This window comes from Bubalus bubalis, chromosome 21 (genome assembly GCF_019923935.1).
Source record: "Bubalus bubalis isolate 160015118507 breed Murrah chromosome 21, NDDB_SH_1, whole genome shotgun sequence".
NCBI lineage: Eukaryota > Metazoa > Chordata > Mammalia > Artiodactyla > Bovidae > Bubalus > Bubalus bubalis.
The window spans coordinates 27,309,796-27,327,600 of record NC_059177.1 but is presented as its reverse complement, the minus strand read 5'-3'; the positions used below and the strand labels follow the sequence as shown (position 1 = coordinate 27,327,600).

Below are 17,805 nucleotides of genomic sequence, written 5' to 3'. Positions count from 1 at the left end.
TATTATATAAGTAATAAGTTACTTATATTCTATAAAATTTTGTTCAAAATATTTATATGAGGATAGACTATTTTTAAAGAGGGAAAAGCCAAGCATGAACAGAGACCAAAAGTTCTACACCTGAGAGGACAGGATACAACTCCACACTAATTTGGATTTCCTAGGCACAACCGCAATACAGGGATGAAGAAAGGAAATGGGTCCTGGAAACACAACTGTGTAAAAAGAGTTAGTGTAACACTGACAGAACACGAAGGCAGCAGCTGCAAAGGATGAACAGAGAAAGAAATGCTACAAAGCTCAGGAAGAGCTCTGCCCACGAGAAACAGAGTCAGCAGACTGGACGACAGGAGACGAGCTATAACACACTTATCTGAAATGACCTTAAAAGAAGTATACTTAAAATGTTCACATTTACTAAAGAAGAGACTAAATTTATGATATGAGAAGAGGAGACAAAGAAAAAAGATGGGGCAAATCTGAAAAATATCAAGTAGGATTCCAACCCCTGAAGAATAATACAGTGTTAAGAAAGAAGTCAGTCCTAGAACTGAGCTGAAGACTGGAAGGTATAGAGGAATGGATAATTCCAGAACATGAAGAAAGAAACAAAAATTATGAAAGCCAAGTTAAGAAACACTGAGAATAAAATGAAATGTTCCAACCAGAGTTCCGGAAGGAAAAGTCCAACAATTAAAGGCAACAATTAAAGAGAAAATGTCCTGAGAATTTTCCAGACCTGAAGAAACACAGACATTTTCATGTGGTAGCTTCACTGTGAGTTCAGAGCCAGCAAAAATAAAAGGCAAAGCTACTCCAAAGAAAGAGGTGATTAAGACTGAACTGTGGCTCTCAACACTGTTTCATCACCTGAGAGGTACAGGGCACTCCCTTCATCAGTAGATGACCCTGCCTTGGTTTTTGCTGGAGGGAGTGTGCCCCAGGGGTAGCAACTGCATTCCCTGGCACAGCAGATAGCAGGAAGGGAGGACGCTAAAGTAGAATCAAGCACAGGAGGCAGATTTGTCTTAGTCATCACCATAGCTCTGCCACTCAGTACAAAGCTTGTACACATCAAGTACCCAATATTGTTTAATTTGTAAATAACTTAAACACATGCAGTTTACAAATCCCTCCCTCCTTCCCATCACAGAGATACAGCGGAAATATGTATCTGGCCTTTGCTGGAGTTTCCTGACACACCCCTCCCTCCAAATCCTTAGGATGTCAGAAGTGGTGTCATTGTATGCCCACGAGGTATCTGGTGATTGTGCCTTCCTGGTTACCTTCAGGATGGAAATTGGTCATCAACCTTGTAATTACAGAGTTGGAACTTTGAGGCCCACCTCCTGACACAAGGCTGGAGGTTAATTTAATTTGGTTGCTGCTGCTGCTGCTAAGTCACTTCGGTCATGTCCGACTCTGTGAGACCCCATAGACGGCAGCCCACCAGGCTCCCCAGTCCCTGGGATTCTCCAGGCAAGAACACTGGAGTGGGTTGCCATTTCCTTCTCCAATGCATGAAAGTGAAAAGTGAAAGTGAAGTTGCTCAGTCGTGTCCGACTCTTCGTGACCCCATGGACTTCAGCCTACCAGGCTCCTCCATCCATAGGATTTTCCAAGCAGGAGTACTGGAGTGGGCTGCCATTGCCTTCTCCATTAATTGACTCATTAGAAAAGACTCTGATGCTGTGAGGGATTAGGGGCAGGAGGAGAAGGGGATGATAGAGGATGAGATGGCTGGATGGCATCACTGACTTGATGGACGTGAGTCTGAGTGAACTCCAGGAGTTGGTGATGGACAGGGAGGCCTGGAGTGCTGCGATTCATGGGGTTGCAAAGAGTCGGACACGACTGACCGACTGAACTGAACTGAACTGAATGGTAAATGATTCAATCCTTCCTTCCTTCCAATGAAGTGCTAAGTTGCTTTAGTTGTCTCTGACTCTTTGCAACTCTGTTGACTGTAGCCTGCCAGGCTCCTCTGTTCATGGGGTTTCCCAGGCAAACTGGAGTGGGTTGCCATTTTCTCCCCCAGGGGATCTTCCCAACCTAGGGATCGAACCCACATCTCACGTCTCCTGCACTGGCAGGCAGGTTCTTTACCCCTAGCGCTACCAAGCCTCCATAAGAAACCCTAACTGACAAGGTTTGAGGGCTTCCTAGTAACTGAACATATTGAGGCGCTGGGAGAGTGGAGGGCATGGGAAGGGCATGGAAGCCCTGTGCCCCTTCTCACGAACCTCACCCTAGGCATCTCTTCTACTTAGCTGTTCCTGAGTTGTATCCTTTATGCTAAATGGATAATGGTAAGCAAAGTGCTTTCCTGAGTTTTGTGAGCCATTCTAGCAAGTTCTCAAACCCAAGGAGGGGGTTGTGGTAACCCCCCTAGTTGACCAGAGGAGACCTGGACTGATGGCATCTATGTTTGTGTGTGGTGGGTACCAGTCTTGTGGGACTGAACACTTAACCTGTAGGAAAGTGAAAGCGTCAGTCGTTCAGTCATGTCCTACTCTTTTCGATCCCATGGACTGTAGCCAGCCAGGCTCCTCTGTCCACAGAATTCTCCAGGCAAGAATATCGGAGTGGGTAGCCATTCTCTTCTCCAGGAAATCTTCCCAACCCAGTAAGCCTTGTAGTATCTGAAGCTAACTCCTCGTACAGTGTCAGAATTGAATTGTATTTTGGGACACCTAGCTGGTATCAGGGGCTTCCCTGGTGACTCAGACAGTTAACAATCTGCCTGCAATGTGGGAGACCTGGGTTCAATCCCTGGGTTGGGACAATCCCCTGGAGGAAGGCATGGCAACCCACTGTAGTACTCTTGCCTAGAGAATCCCATGGACAGATGAGCCTGGTGGCTCCATACAGTTCATGGGGTCGCAAAGAGTTGTACATGACTGAGCAACTAAGCACAGCATAGCTGCTGGTATCAGAGAACAGGCTGGTGTAGAGAAAAAAGAAAAAAAAAAAACACATTTTTCATGTCAGAACTGTTCTGTGGATAGAACAGAGATGGATATTTTTTCTCCTTTAATTCATCAAGCTAGTTACTCAAGTCCTAATACTGTATGTGCCTATAAAACACTGGGACTCCAATTTCTTGATGAGATAATAATTTTTTTCTTTAGAACCGTAACACCAGTTCACAAGCCAATATATTTTGATTTGGGTAGGTAAACAGAAGCAAACTTGAGGAATGTCAGCATTTTAAATGTTATCTCTATTCCTGCAAGTAATGTGGTTATTCCAAAAACTAATGTTCTTGCAGTGAGGAGTCCTTCATATTATGGCATCACAGATTTCACTTAACCTTAAACCAAATGCAGTTTATGAAAATAATGTATTGAAAAATGGCACCTTTTTAAGCCATTAAAGTACAGGTATTGTCAGAAATGCAGTTTTAATAGACCAAAATAATTTTGTGCATACTTCTAGATTTTCAGGGAGACATATTTCCTCTTAGCTGCCAGACAAAACACATTTCAATAAATATCAGGCAGGCAAATGCATTCAATGGTGTTTAAGAAGACAAATCCAGATCTATCTTCTGCTCTTCTTTAGGGGTTCCCTGGCAGCTCTTCCCTGCTTGGCACTCAGTTCCTGGGGGGCTGACTTGTGAGAACTGCATGCCAGGCTCTCTGATCCTCTCTCTGGCTTCTCACTGGATAGAGACGAGATGGAGCAGGACGCTGTGGGACCCTCCAGGTACAAATCCTTTCTGTGTCCCCTATTTCTTGTTTGCAGAAGATAGTTTCATTTAACTTCCTCGACCTTCCCTGATTTCCAAAGGTCAGATTCAAATAGTTGCTTATCAGGAAAGAGAGGAAATGCAGAAACTAAGGAGAAGCAGTAAAGAAATAACAGTGCATGGAAGTGGAGTGGAGGCGCAGGGTCCTCAAGAAATATACTTAACAATACCTCTGAGTTCTTCTGCAGGAACTTAGCACCACCCTCCCCCTCACCCAGGTGAAGGAAGAGCACAAGATTCCTGGAGTACTTCCCTGTTACCTCACCACCAACCAATTAGAAAACAGTCTGCACATGACGAAGATAGATGAAGGCTCTGACCCCCTCCCCAAATGATTCTCCCTTTAAAAACTTGACTGTCGAGCAGAATCTTCAGAATCGGTTTGCCATCTCCCCAGGTTGCCGGCCTCCTGAATAAAGCAACCTTTCCGTTCCTACCAGCACTTGTCTCTTGACCTTTTGAGAGGTGAGCAGCCAAACCTGAGTATAGAAACAGAGAAGCCAGGAGATGGGCTGGTGCCAGGTAAGAGAGGCTGGGGTATTTAGTCTGTCAATGCTGAGTGAGTCACAGTTTGGTAAGGATAATATGTGCCTAATAACAAACCCTGCTTTGTTTGGGCAACCCTCACTCACACACATACTTACTGCTCTCTCCAGCATAACAAATCCTTCCATTACCTCTTAACAGTCTGCTTTTTATTTACTCACTTCATTTTTTGTCAGCTTTCTATTTACTTAAAAGGGTTTGAATTGTCTCTATCCAATTTTCCTATGTACCTGTGACTCTTCGTTCTAGAATGAAGTTAATTCTTTGCCTGATTGTAAGGAATCAGACTCTGTCTATATGTTTTCAGTTTTGCCAGTAGAAATTTTATATTCAAAAAGAATTCAAAGTATTTAACATCTTTTCCTATTCTAATTAGAATAGTGGGAGCTAAATATATTCCATATAGCTGTTTACAACAGGAGGCTGAACAGAGATATCAGTGAAGTTTCAGTTTGGCCTTCTGTATACATTTTTTAGTTATATTCTCCTGGCAACAACAACAAAAATCTACTAGGTCCCCCACCCCTTCACTGCCCAAGTTATGTTCCTCTGTCAAATATTAAAAAAAAAAATCTACTAGCTCCCCTCTCAAAATATGCTTACCTGTAATATTTCAAAATGCTTCCCAGGTGCATCAGTGGTAAAGAATCTGCCTGCCAATTCAGGAGACTTGGGTTCAATCTCTGGGTCGAAAAGATTCCCTGGAGTAGGAAATGGCAACCTACTCCAGTATCCTGTCCATGGGGTAACAAGGAGTCCAACACAGCTGAGCGTGTGTGTGTGTGCACGCACGCGTGCACACACACACACACACTATTTCACAATATAGCTTTTCCCATTGCTTGTCAAGATTATTCTCCCAAGTTTTATTTTCTCAAGACACAAAATGACTGTAAAGAAATGGACTGTATGTACCAAAATAGAACTTTGGAGCTTTTGTTTCTCAGGCACCTACTACCCATGAATTTAAACCATCTGTCTCCTCTTTATCTTGTTCTTATCTGTTGTTTCTACAAAAAGGGGCACAAGAAAAGATCTGAGCCTGAGTGTTGTGGTTAGAAGATGAAATAAATTGGAGCCCAGGGAAATGAGCTCCTCAACGACTTCTTGGTCAAATCAGAAAAAAAAAAAATTAGTCTAGCTGCTAATGATGATGTGTGCTCAGCACGCCCCATGGCACATGATCAACCCCCACTGAGATGAGAGGAAGGCAGGAGCTATTAACAATTGCGAAGATATATTGGGGAAACTGCAACCCAGAAAGTTAGCCACACGACTGCTAATTAAATACTCAGCTAAGTCATTTATTCTTCCAGGTTACTGTTTAAATCATTACTGAGACTATGAAAATACGTATTTCTATCTTGGCACAATTATATACACTATTTCTTAAGTTGTTGCACAGAGTGTTTCTTTCTTTTCATACACACCAAACCCTTGGGGAGTTCCCAGGGGGCATTAGTGATAAAGAATCCACCTGCCAATGCAGGAGATTCAAGAGATGAGGGTTCAATCCCTGGGTCAGGATGATCCCCTGGAGGAGGAAATGACAACCCAGTCCAGTATTCTTGCCTGGGAAATCCCATGGACAGAGAAGCCTGGCGGCCATAGTCCATTGGGTCGCAAAGAGTCAGACACCACTGAGCACACCCAGCACATGCAAGCCCTTGGGGGGGAAATTTTCACTAGTTGTTTCCTTTCAATACTGTACTCAGGCTTTATGTGGATGTTAAGTTCGCTACTCTTTATACGCAAGATGCTATAATTAATTCAAGGCAATTTCCATTTGCTCATCAGTTCCTCATTTTTTTTGCTCTCCTCACCAATGGCAACACCAGTAGCAACACAGACAACAGTACTGAGTCCCATGCTCAAGACTGTGCTATGTGTTTCTATACTACTTCACTGGTTTTCAAAATTTTCCTTCCAGTGAAATCTTATCCCAAAGCCCAATATGCAAAAACAGAAAAGCAGAAGCTCCCAAAGTCTCTTTGGCCCATTTTCGCAATGGCTGCTTTATCTCATTTAAAACTTCTCCAATGATGCTGTGAGTTATTTACTATTATCTTTATTTTAATAGGGCCTTGGAGAACATTCATCACGTGCTCAAGGCCAAAGAGCAATAAGATAATGGAGCTGAAATTGTATTTCTTCAGTCACCATGAGCTTTCTGCAAACTTCCTCTGTGCTGGATACAACTGCTGGCACCTGGGATACATAAGTGAGCAAACAGGCTGGGTTTCTTGTCCCTGATGGAGACTGTATTCTACTCTAGTGGATTTGAATGCAGGTTTGTCTAATTCAAAAATGGTGTGAACTTAACAAGATAACTATCCTGGAACTACATGGATTCTTTGGTTTTCTCTCTTGTTCAATCAACCTCTCTTTCCTGACCTGAGCCACAGCAGTATAATTCTCTTTTTTTATAGAGTTGCTTATCTGGATGACTCCTGATCTGCTTAAACTGACATATTCTAACATCAACATCTACCTGCCTTCAAGCTGTAAGACAATCACCAGTGACTGATAATACTCCTGTGGCCCTTGGAAACCTACAAACCTCATTTATATATAGTCTCTTATTTATTTCTCTTAAGTATTTCACAAGCTACAACCAGGTCGAGAATTATGCCCCTGTCATAGAGTGTACCCTGGAGAAGGAAATGGCAAGCCAATCCAGTATCCTTGCCTAGAAAATCCCATGGACGGAGGAGCCTGGTAGGCTACAGTCCATGGGGTCGCAAAGAGTCGGGCATGACTGAATGACTAACACACACTGAAACACACACACAGAGTTTGTAAAGGACAAAGTTATTGAACGGGGAAGGTGTACCTCAGTATCCTGTTGGAGGGATGTACGATGAGCTCATTTATTTTCTCTAAGTAAATCTGATTTAACATTGAATTTCATATCCTGCTTGACTTCAATCACTCCTGGTGTTCCCTTCCCAAAGCCTTGCCAAGATAACTTACTGTTAAACTGTTTGATCCCTGTAGGCCCAGCAATTCTGCCATGCTGGGGGAATAAGTCCTTGTTGAGTATAGGAAGCTCATCTGTTCCCTTCTGTGGTCTCACCATCACCCTCGGCACTGCCAGGGAGAAAGTGATAGGACCCACAGGACTTCGTAAGCCTAGGATTTTTGTTTCTTCCAAAATCACCTGAAATTTCTCTTGCATTTTTTTCCTCTGTGGCATTTTCTCTCTCCTCACTCTCTAGGATACATGAAATAATCTGCTTAAAGGCCTGAGCTTTGGAAACAAAGCCAGGAAGGAAGGAATCTCACAGGTGGTCCCATCTTAATAGCTGTCACAAACTCTCCTGAGGCAAAAGAGCTTGGAGTTGAAGAACTGTTTGAGAATATTTACTGGGGAGAAATCTATAAATTTATACCTCAAAATTCTTTGGGAATATGGCTCATGCTTCTTCATTGGTTACTAATATGAGCCAGAAACTGTGAGATGCACAAGTATCTAATCAAAGTTTATGTTCTCAAAATCCTAGTTAGGTTAGGTCCATTGTTCCCACTCTGCAGGTGATAAAAGTAAGGCTCACAGAATTTACATCACTTTTCCAGCAAAGGGAAAGGCAGGGTTCGAATCTGGCACAGATTTGACCTCAGAACTATACTAGTACATCTGTGTTCCGTCTATCCCACCTACCTTCCCTGTCAATGCCACTTCTCTAATTATGGGGGAGCTACTATTGGTTGCCCACTATCTTTCACTGCTTCCATTCACTGCTAGGGAATTACAGGAATTTTTCATCCAAATGTTCCTGGCTCCCTTTAATATGCTAACCAAGTTGCTCTTCTATATGTATGTGGTGTTTTGCTTCTTCAATATCATTTTACCTTCCTTAAGCTGAACAGCTCTGTCTCTGATCAAGGGTCACTGTGCCAAGACCAGGGCCTCCTATACATAGTGTGCAGGAAGATATTTCCCTATGGGTACTCACTAAAAATTCACATTCATGACATCTGTCTCTAGATGTGTGGGTTCAGTGGGTCCAGGGATGATTCTGGGGACTCATCTTCAGCAAAAAGTCAGGTAATTGTGGGCAAGATGGCCTATGGGGCCTCCTTTGAACACCACTGCTCTAGCTTATCCTTTCTTAACTTTGTCATTAGTGCTTACTCAAGTCACTGCTTGTTTGGTTACAAGGACCTGGAACTCTTGGAAGTTCACTTGTAAAGAAAGTTGACTGAAAAGAAGGACAAGGTGATATTATGAGAAAGAACACAGCCAACTTGAGTACTGGGTGCTGTCAAAGAGCTATTCTGTTCTGTTCTTTAAGGCTCCGTGGGTCCTTGTCTCCTGCATTTTTTTAGGGTTGCATCAGTGTTCTTGCCTGGAGAATCCCAGGGACGGGGGAGCCTGGTGGGCTGCCGTCCATGGGGTCACACAGAGTCGGACATGACCAAAGTGACTTAGCAGCAGCAGCAGAGTATGTCTGCTTCATCTTATCCCTGTAGAACTTCTTTGTTCTATATCCTAATGGCCTTCACTGGGCTTCCAGGGGGCTGAGATGGTAAAGAATCCATCTACAATGCAGGAGACCTGGGTTTGATCCCTGAGTCAGGAAGATCCCCTGGAGAAGGAAATGGCAACCCACTCCAATATTCTTGCTTGGAGAATCCCACGGACAGAGGGGCCTGGGACCCTATGGTCCACAGCGTCTCAAAGAGAGTTGGACACAACTGAGTGACTAACTCTTTCTCACTTTCACTTGGCAAGTCTGACCTGGGTCCTAAATTTGACATATCATGGCATCACTCTCACTAAACACAACCTCTGTGTTGCTTGCTTCAAGACATCATACAAGAATCTGACTTAGTTCAGCTGACCTGTCCATGGGCAGTTGCCTTTGATCCACCTTTTGGCCACCCTGGTGTAATCATTTGAGGGTATGTTGGCAGGTGGCAGGGTACATGGTCCTGTACTGCAAACATGTGCTGTATGTAAACCTGCCACGGAATCAGGAATTAGAAGCATGAGAGAAGCTTCCTAAGCAGATGGCTGGGGGTGGAGGTGAAATCACAACGACGGCTACTACAAAGTAGCAGAGAAATCTGAAGACTGAACTTTTTATCTTGTCCATTCTTTGCCCATTTGTTTTCAGTTCTCCCTAACGGCTCCCTCCTAAACATGGGGCCCAGTCAGAATGGTTCTTCTTAACAGTTATGGCCATCTGGGACCTGGCCCCACTGTAGTTTTCTTTTCTTCACCTGAAACCAACTTCCACAGGCAGACCGCTACTCCTTCCATTCCTCCAAAGTGCCATGCTCAGTCTGGAATGTTTCCACTTTCTCTATGTTTCCTTACTTTTTCTGTTAAACCTGAATGTCCTTATGAAGCCTTTCAAGGTCTCTCAGCCCTCAGCCACTCTGTGTGACCTAGTCTGATCTTCATGGCATTTGGTTGTGTGTTATCCTATTTCACACCATTCATCTTCTTTCACCAAAGACAATTATTTGAAGGCAAGAATTATATTCTACACAGCTGGCTTCTTCAGAGCCCAGAAGCAACAAGTCCACCAAGAAAATAAGCCAAAGCACTGGAGATTGATTTACCTGTCGTCACAATCATCCTATGAACGTAAACACTACAATTCAGTCTTATTTTTTGTCAATCCAGCTAAAAGATCAGGCCCACGGGATACATTATTTCCTTTCACTTTATTATTATTTTCTTTTCTACCATGCTAAAGTTATTTTCATTCAATTGGTTGAGTTAAAATCAATATGTTGATAGTCACAGGGAACAATATCCAAAGTCAGACTTTAGCTAAGATTGCATTACTATAAAGACTTGTAAACGAAAGCAAAGTAGTCTGCCAACATTCATACACGAGCTAATTAATTTTAAAAGATATTACCTCATAACCAAGTAAATGTCCATTGCTCAATTTCCAAGGAATGGCATTCCATGAAACTTCAATTTCTGAGGAAGATAGGCTATTTGCAGAAACTTGAGATGGAGCTATTGTAGGCTCTGTTTGGGAACAGAATGTGAAATCCAGTTATAATTTTGATAGTTAACTTAAAAAATCTACTGAAGTTTTTATTTTAAAAAAACATTTCAACATATTTGAAAATACTATAAAATACTCTTTAAAAATATTTGAAAATATGAACCATGTCTTGGTCATGTCCCATTTCCTAAGAAAAGATGGCATCAGAACCACAGGCTTTTTCTTGCTGAACAACCAGAACAATGCTACCCTCCTCTCTGGCATTCCTTTCTTGGTATTCTACTTTTCTCTCTTTTTTTTCCCCTTTGTTCTTTCCACTATATCATTATTTCTCTCTTTTTCATCCTTCAGCCCTGGTGGGAAATCCTATGTCCATAAATGCTACCTATTTTTATTTTTGGCCTTGCCAAACAAAAGTCAAGGTCTACAGAATTCATTTACTCAATAAGCATTTAGTGAGTGTCTTGTCCAACCAGGCTCACAAGAGGGGCAAAGTTCAATGATATCCTGTACTCTGCTGAAGAAGGAGATAAACCTGCACAGAGCTATTACACAGTACAGAGATCCCCTTGCTAATGGAGAACTCCTGGGGTTTCACAGGCCCTCCGCAGTGATTCTCCCATCTCGGGACACAGCTCTGAGTAGACCTGTCTCCTCCCCCAACATTCATTTCTGTGTTAAAGGATCCTGCTCCCTGGCCATGGCTGATGGATACTGACAGCCTGGTCCAAGGATGGGCCTATTAGATAACTTTCTCTTAAGAACGTGGGTTTGGAGAAACAAGGAGGACTTGAGGCAGTCAATCAGCCCTGGCGCCCTAGAGAAACCCTAGGTTTCTGAGGGCTCAGAGCTTCCTTGATTAAGACTCTTCATGAGGTCTGCTATTCAAAACCTCCCCCTTTGATTCAGTGAAATGTCTGAGGATATTTCCAATAACTCTCGCTTTTTCAAAGACCAGTCAAGTCAGATTCTGACATCTGGAACAGACAGAAAGACCTTTAACTGACTCATCAGTGGTTGCAGGGAAGGTAACAGGAGAAGGAATGTGCAGGAGGCAAGAGGCTCTGGCTGTTCCCTCCCTCCTAGCTACCAGCCCCACTCCTGTCCAGGATGCACAGGGTGGACAGCACCCCAAAACTCCCTGGTTACTCCCCATCACTCCCCAGACCCCTGACCTGCCTTTGTAATGATAATCCTTCTCAGTAACTCTTGGAGAAGAGTTCTGGCTATGAATTTTAAAGCTCTTTCTGCTGCAAAAATTCTGATAATGCCTTTTCCTTTTTCTCTCAGAACTCGGTGGAAAAAGAACAAAACTAGGGGGTGATGGTATGATGAAAAAATGAGCTTTCCTTTTTTGTTTTTAGGAATGACAACTGTGGACCCACTTCTGCAATTTACTCTAAGGCTTGGTGGATAGAGGAGATGCTGTTAAATCTTATTTCATGAGCTCAGACTACTCAAGAGCAAAAGCCTAAGTTAAAATACTAGCTCAATAGGTCTGTATGGATTTTGGCAAATTCATTAATTTTTCATCAAGCTTCCATTTTCTCCTATGTAAATGGGAAATGACAATAGTACCAACACATCACTCCTCTTTGGAAAATTCAAATTAGGTAATGTCTGGCTCATAGTAAGCATTCAATACTTGTTACTCCTGCCATTCTAATTAGGTAGAACCACATGAGCTAGCAAAATATTCAGCTGCTTTTAACCTACAAAATGGCTTTATAGACTTCTCCTAACACTACTATTATTTTGTAAAGAGATGCAATAACTGGGACAGAAAGGCAGACAAAGGGAATGAGTCCAGAGTGGAGTGTGTGTGAGTCTATACTAACTGGAACTGGTGAACCCCATCCTCGAACCTGCACATTCTGGGCTTCACCAAAGTCATACTTGTGGTCTTCCCTCTCCAATCTGCTAAAACCTCTCTTTCAGCTCTTAGGAACTACTTTATAACTTGAGACTAGGGCACTTCAAAGAGAGTATCTTAATCTTACCCCCAAAAGAAGAAAGCTCTGGAAGACAGAGCCGCTCCCTGCTTCACAGACTAGGATTCAATGTATTTCCCCCTAAAGAGATGTTTAACTAATTGTGAACCCCTCTGACTCTTCACTGAGTTTCACACTTCAGGTAAGCATGGTTGATCTTTATTACCTGGATGAGGACTCTAACTGTGACTTCAAACATTCTTCTTTTGAAGAAATATATCTGAACTCACAAAGAACTTCCAAATTGGGGTTTTGGATCATAATTGGATTATTAAGTTTGGAACTGATAAAAAGAGCTTTCTCTATTTATGATGAGGCTTCCCTGGTGGCTCAGATGGTACAGCATCTGCCTGCAATGTGGGAGACCTGTGTTCGATCCCTGGGTCAGAAAGATCCCCTGGAGAAGGAAATGGCAACCCACTCCAGTACTCTTGCCTAGAAAATTCCATGGATGGAGGACCCTGGTAGGCTACAGTCCATGGGGTCACAAAGAGTCAGACATGACGGAGTGACTTCACTTACATATCAACAAACACATTGTCAGTCAAAAATATAAGTTGAAAATGCATTTAATACACCCAATATATGAAGAGCATAGCTTAGCCTGTGTTGTGTGCTTAGTTGCTTAGTCATGTCCTACCCTTTGCAACCTCATGGATTGTAGCCTGCCCAGGCTCCTCTGGCCATGGGGATTCTCCAGTCTAGAATACTAGATTAGGCTACCATGCCCTCCTCCAGGGGATCTTCCCAACCCAGGTCTCCCACATTGCAGGCAGATTCTTTACTGTCTGAACCACCAGTGAAGCCCAAGAATACTGGAGCGGGTAGCCTTACCCTTCTCCAAGGGGATCTTCCCAACCCAAGAATCAAACCGGGGTCTTCTGCATTGCAGGCAGGCGGATTCTTTACCAGCTAAGCTACCAGGGAAGCTTTAGTTTAGCTTAGCTTATCTTAAACAGGCCCTGGACACTTACATTAGCCTCAAGTTGGGCAAAATCATTTAATACAAGGCCTATTTTACAATAAAGTGTTGAACATCTCGTGTAATTTATTGGCTACTGTACTGAAAGTGAAAAACAGAATGGAGAATGGTTAAATGGTACAGAATGGTCATACGTGTATCCACTGTTGACCCCTGTGGTTGCCTGGCCAACTAGGAGCTGTGTCTACTGCTGCCCAACACCCTGATACATTATTTGACTCCACATCACCAGCCCAGGAAAAGACTGAACCAAAGTAAAATTTCCTCTGAATATGTGGCCCAGTTCACACCATTGTAAAGTTGAAAAATCATTAATAGCCTTTCCATACCTTCTTCTGCAGAGAAAACTGTTGTCACTGGGCTAAACGGCCCTTCACCTTTGTTATTATAAACACCCACTTTAACTTCATACAGTGAAAATGGCAGGATGCTTTCATTCCTAAAGACGTATCTTGGGGTATCAGGAGACGTGACCACTGTCTGGATCCAGTTGGTTACTCCAAGAGGGCGGAAAGCAACAACATACCCAAAACCTTCACCATTCTGTAGTTCTTCAGGGACTGGCTATAAAGGGAAGACATATTAAATCACACTTTCACATGAGGGCAAGGCAAAAATAAATTCAGCTATAATGTGCAGTCTTTTCTAAAAGTCATCAAATAATAATCTTCATTGTACGAAGTGGCTGGATTAGGAAAGGAGAAAAGGGACAGGGAGAGAGTGAGCTGCTTTAAAACAGACACACACCACTCTTTCATAGCCATCTAGATAACTAACTAGAATTTTCCAAAATAATTTAGATTTTTGAGCATCCTGTAGCCCCAATTTGTGTTCTGAGTAATAAAGATATACTTTCAGTTGAAATACTGCATCTCTAAATTAAATAAAATTCATCTTCTCCCTAATGTTGATCTTATAGGAAAAATTATATATTGACATGATAATTCACTGCAAGAGTAAAACTTTAAAAAAGGAAGTAAAAACAAGGTTTTAAACTCAAAGCTGTATTTGCATCATGTCAAAAATTTCTATTGATATTCCATGATCTCTTGACTTCTTATTTCTCCATCAACATCTTCAAAAAATAAAGATAACTTTAGCGCCTTCCGGCTTTGTTAGTTAACATTTTTCCCAATTATGACATAAAGCAAGGGCTGAGAGAATGGCCAGAAAGCAGCACTGTCTGGAGCAGTGGTGTGTGCATCCTCAGTGGGGGAACAGCTCCAGAGCCAACAGTCAAGACTTGACTCATCCCCAGCCAGATGACCTTGGGCAAAGTATTTAGTATCTCTATGCCTTAGTGTTTTTAACCTAAAAAATGTTGTGAGGATAAAGTGAAAATAAAAATGCAAAATGCTAGGAACAGAGAATAACACAAAGTGAACATTAAAAAATATGCGCCAGTATTAATAGTTCTACCACCATCGGCACCATCAGCATCACCCAGGAAGCCATGGCTATGGGAAGACCATCACCCTAAGGGGGCAGACACGGCCCAGACACTCACATCCCAGGTGATCACCAGTTCAGACCGGCTCCCGCCTCCTCCGCTGACTTCTGAAGGAGGCACTTCTGGCACTACACAGAGAGAAGAAATGAAACCCTATTCACATCTGGTAATATTTATCTGAAGGAAGACTCAACATTGTTTACTTTTAATATCTGAATAATTCTACAATTGGCGTACTATGTGTGTGTGTGAATGTGTGCATGTGCATATATACATGCAATATGTATGTGTGTATATCTAAATATATTTATCTTTTGGGGAGATAATCACATGATTTACATTTGCATAAAATCATTAAAGATTAAATATTTCAAACAGTAAGAAAAAATTACTCAGTATGAAGGTTAATAAAATGAGAAAAAGCATTTCATGAGGGATTATGATAAATCAATCCAGCATGGAAATTTTTTTCCCCAAGTGTCAAAGTTACTTTTTTTTAAATTGAAGTACAGTTGATTAACAATGTTTTAGGTGTACAGCAAAGTGATTCAGTTATAGACATATATACATACATATGTACACACACATATATATATTTTCCAGATTCTTTTCCCTTATAGTTATTGCAAGATATTGAATACAGTTCCCTGTGCTATATAGTAGGTCCTGGTTGCTTATCTATTTTATATATAGTAGTGTGTATCTGTTAATCCCAAATTTCTAATGTATCCTGCCCCTTTCATTCTCCCTTTGGGAACATTTCTTTTCTATGTCTGTGAATCTATTTCTGTTTTATAAATCAGTTCATTTGTACCATGTTTTTAGAGTCCACATATAAGTAATATCATATGATTTAATTTTACTTGATATGATAATCTCTAGGCCTATCCATGTAAGCATGAACATTTAACTTGCGACTACTCTAAGTAGAGTTCTCACAACACTGGTTTTATATAAAAATGACTCACATTGAAATCTTCAAATCCTGTTCTTTTATGAATCTCACACAGGCATTAGATTTCTCACTAACAGAAGTTTGTTTTATAAATCTCACCACACACCTAGAGCATAAGATACCTAAAGGTAGGTCCTTGTGTTCACAGCTGTACCCACTGTACCTAGAAAGTGCTCAGCACACAGCAGATACTTTCTAAACATATTTCTGTGAATAAGTGAACTGAGTCTCAAGATGGATGTGGCTCCCCAATTTCTCATAATCCCTGGCACAAACATTCTATGCATTGTCCTAAGTGAAAAAGCATCATTAAAATTACTGAAATATATTCCATGACTTCTATCTTGGCTTTGTTCCAAAGTAATACATTGGCTGTATTTCAAACATAATTTTAGTCTTAACACTACAGATTCTGAAAAGGAAAGTCTTAAATCCTGTCTGATGCCTCAATAATGTGATACCATACCCACTTTCTGTTCTGTGGTTTCAATGTTAGGCTGTTTTTAGCATTACAAAGGGGTCTTATGGTTAATATTAATAGTTACCCCTCATGAAAATTTTAAAAATAATTCTCCCTTAATTTAATACTCAAGGAGCCAAAATATAACTATTCATCAATCACTTAAGCTCATTCACTGAGCTTGGAGGGCAGAATGAGATTTCCTAGCAGCTGATCTCCCAAAAGTCATTATCCTACCAATTTGTCAATGCTTGTTATAAATGAAAACAGCACTTCCCCTGTTAACAAGGTGACGATGTCAGATAGTAATTATAACCTTAAGTGACAAAAACATAGTCACTCTACATGCACTAATGAAGGCTGGCGCTGGACTGAACTCTTGCAAATGTCACACTACGTCAGATTCACTTACATGTGTGTCTTTTGACAAATGCCATATGGCCAGTCTGCCGTGAGATAGTTCAGATAATTGCAACGAGGCATTATTGAGGCTGAACCCCTGCTGGCCTGGGGATCAAGGGCAAGAGAAGTGGAAACACACCCCAAGGAAGACCTATGAAGCCAAGACTCAGAAAACAAAACACTAACCTGCCTCTTCAGTTCTTACTTTTTCTGAGGGTAAACTGGGTTCTCCACCTCCGATTTTGTTACTGGCTACAACCCGAAATTCGTACTCCACCCATGGATTTAACTCGACTACCGTAGCTGTGTGTGTTTTCCCATCAATGACCTCAGGCACTACAAAGGAATATTTCAGAGAGGTGAACGTTTGCGCATCTTAGGGTTGATCTGAAATCCATTCATTTGTACCAGTGGCATCTGCCTCACCCCCTTTACCTGTTGTAGCCGTTTGCCAACCCACGGAGAAGGGTGTCCTCGCCTGGACAGAATAGGCTATAACTGGGCTGTGGTTGTCTGTACCTTCTTTCCAAGAGAGCTGGGCAGTTGTGTCTGTAATTTCATCTACCTTCACGCTCTCTGGTGGCCCAGGTGAACCTATGGAAGGTGAAAATGCAAAGAACAGTTCAGTTCAGTTCAGTCACGTCTGATTCTAGTTAGCAATTCCATAAACCAAAGTGAAGAACCTGCCTCGTGACACATGACACCTCATGACACTCCAATGGATCCCAATTTCAAAAGCACTTATGGAAAAAGGAAATTTCCCTGGCTATAAAACAACCATTTTCTTTCTTTTGCATTCCTGTTGTTAGATATTTAATCTGGAATTTGAGCCATGAATTCCAAAGGCATAACACTCCACGACTGCAAATGTACATCTGCTTTTTGAGTCCTCTGTTTGGCAGGATTCCTGTCTCTTTCCAAATTCAATAACCTTCACTTTTGTGTGAAGCCTTTTTTTTTTTTTTTTTTAACCTCTTGGGACATCTCTGTAGTTTCCAGTTTGTTATCTAGAGCTGTTTTATTCTACAACGCACTCTGGGTAATTTTTCAGCCCAGTAGAAAATCAGTACTTTGGACAGTAGCTCAGATTGGCAAATTTTCTCAGGCATTCTGGATGATCCTGGTTTTTTGGAAGTACACACACACACACACACACTCTATCACTATTCTCTTTCACATTTTCACATTAAACACTATCACTGAATTAATGACATGTTCAAAAACACATCAGCTTGGCAGCAGCTGTGGAATGCTTATGACTGTGAGAGCTATTGGAATGACAGAACTGAGATTTTT

The 17,805-nt window shown here is 41.8% G+C and overlaps 1 protein-coding gene and 1 long non-coding RNA gene across 6 annotated transcripts in view; one reads left to right on the top strand and one right to left on the bottom strand.

Moving 5' to 3' along the window:
• Positions 1-17,805, bottom strand: part of CNTN3 (contactin 3) — a 393,129-nt gene that overhangs the window by 29,454 nt on the left and 345,870 nt on the right. For 4 of the 5 annotated variants that reach the window (XM_025271930.3, XM_025271931.3, XM_044934325.2 and 1 more), the window contains 5 exons: positions 16,945-17,103; positions 16,696-16,845; positions 14,750-14,820; positions 13,572-13,806; positions 10,174-10,289 (listed from right to left, as the gene is read on the bottom strand). In XM_025271930.3, coding sequence (XP_025127715.3) covers positions 10,174-10,289; positions 13,572-13,806; positions 14,750-14,820; positions 16,696-16,845; positions 16,945-17,103 — 731 coding nt within the window. The remainder of the gene's footprint in view (positions 1-10,173; positions 10,290-13,571; positions 13,807-14,749; positions 14,821-16,695; positions 16,846-16,944; positions 17,104-17,805) is intronic. The other variant, XM_044934326.2, reaches the window with a different exon arrangement.
• LOC123331063 lies at positions 4,138-6,868 on the top strand. Its single transcript, XR_006547531.1, has 3 exons — positions 4,138-4,273; positions 6,378-6,587; positions 6,727-6,868. It is a non-coding gene; the product is annotated as an uncharacterized LOC123331063 (long non-coding RNA).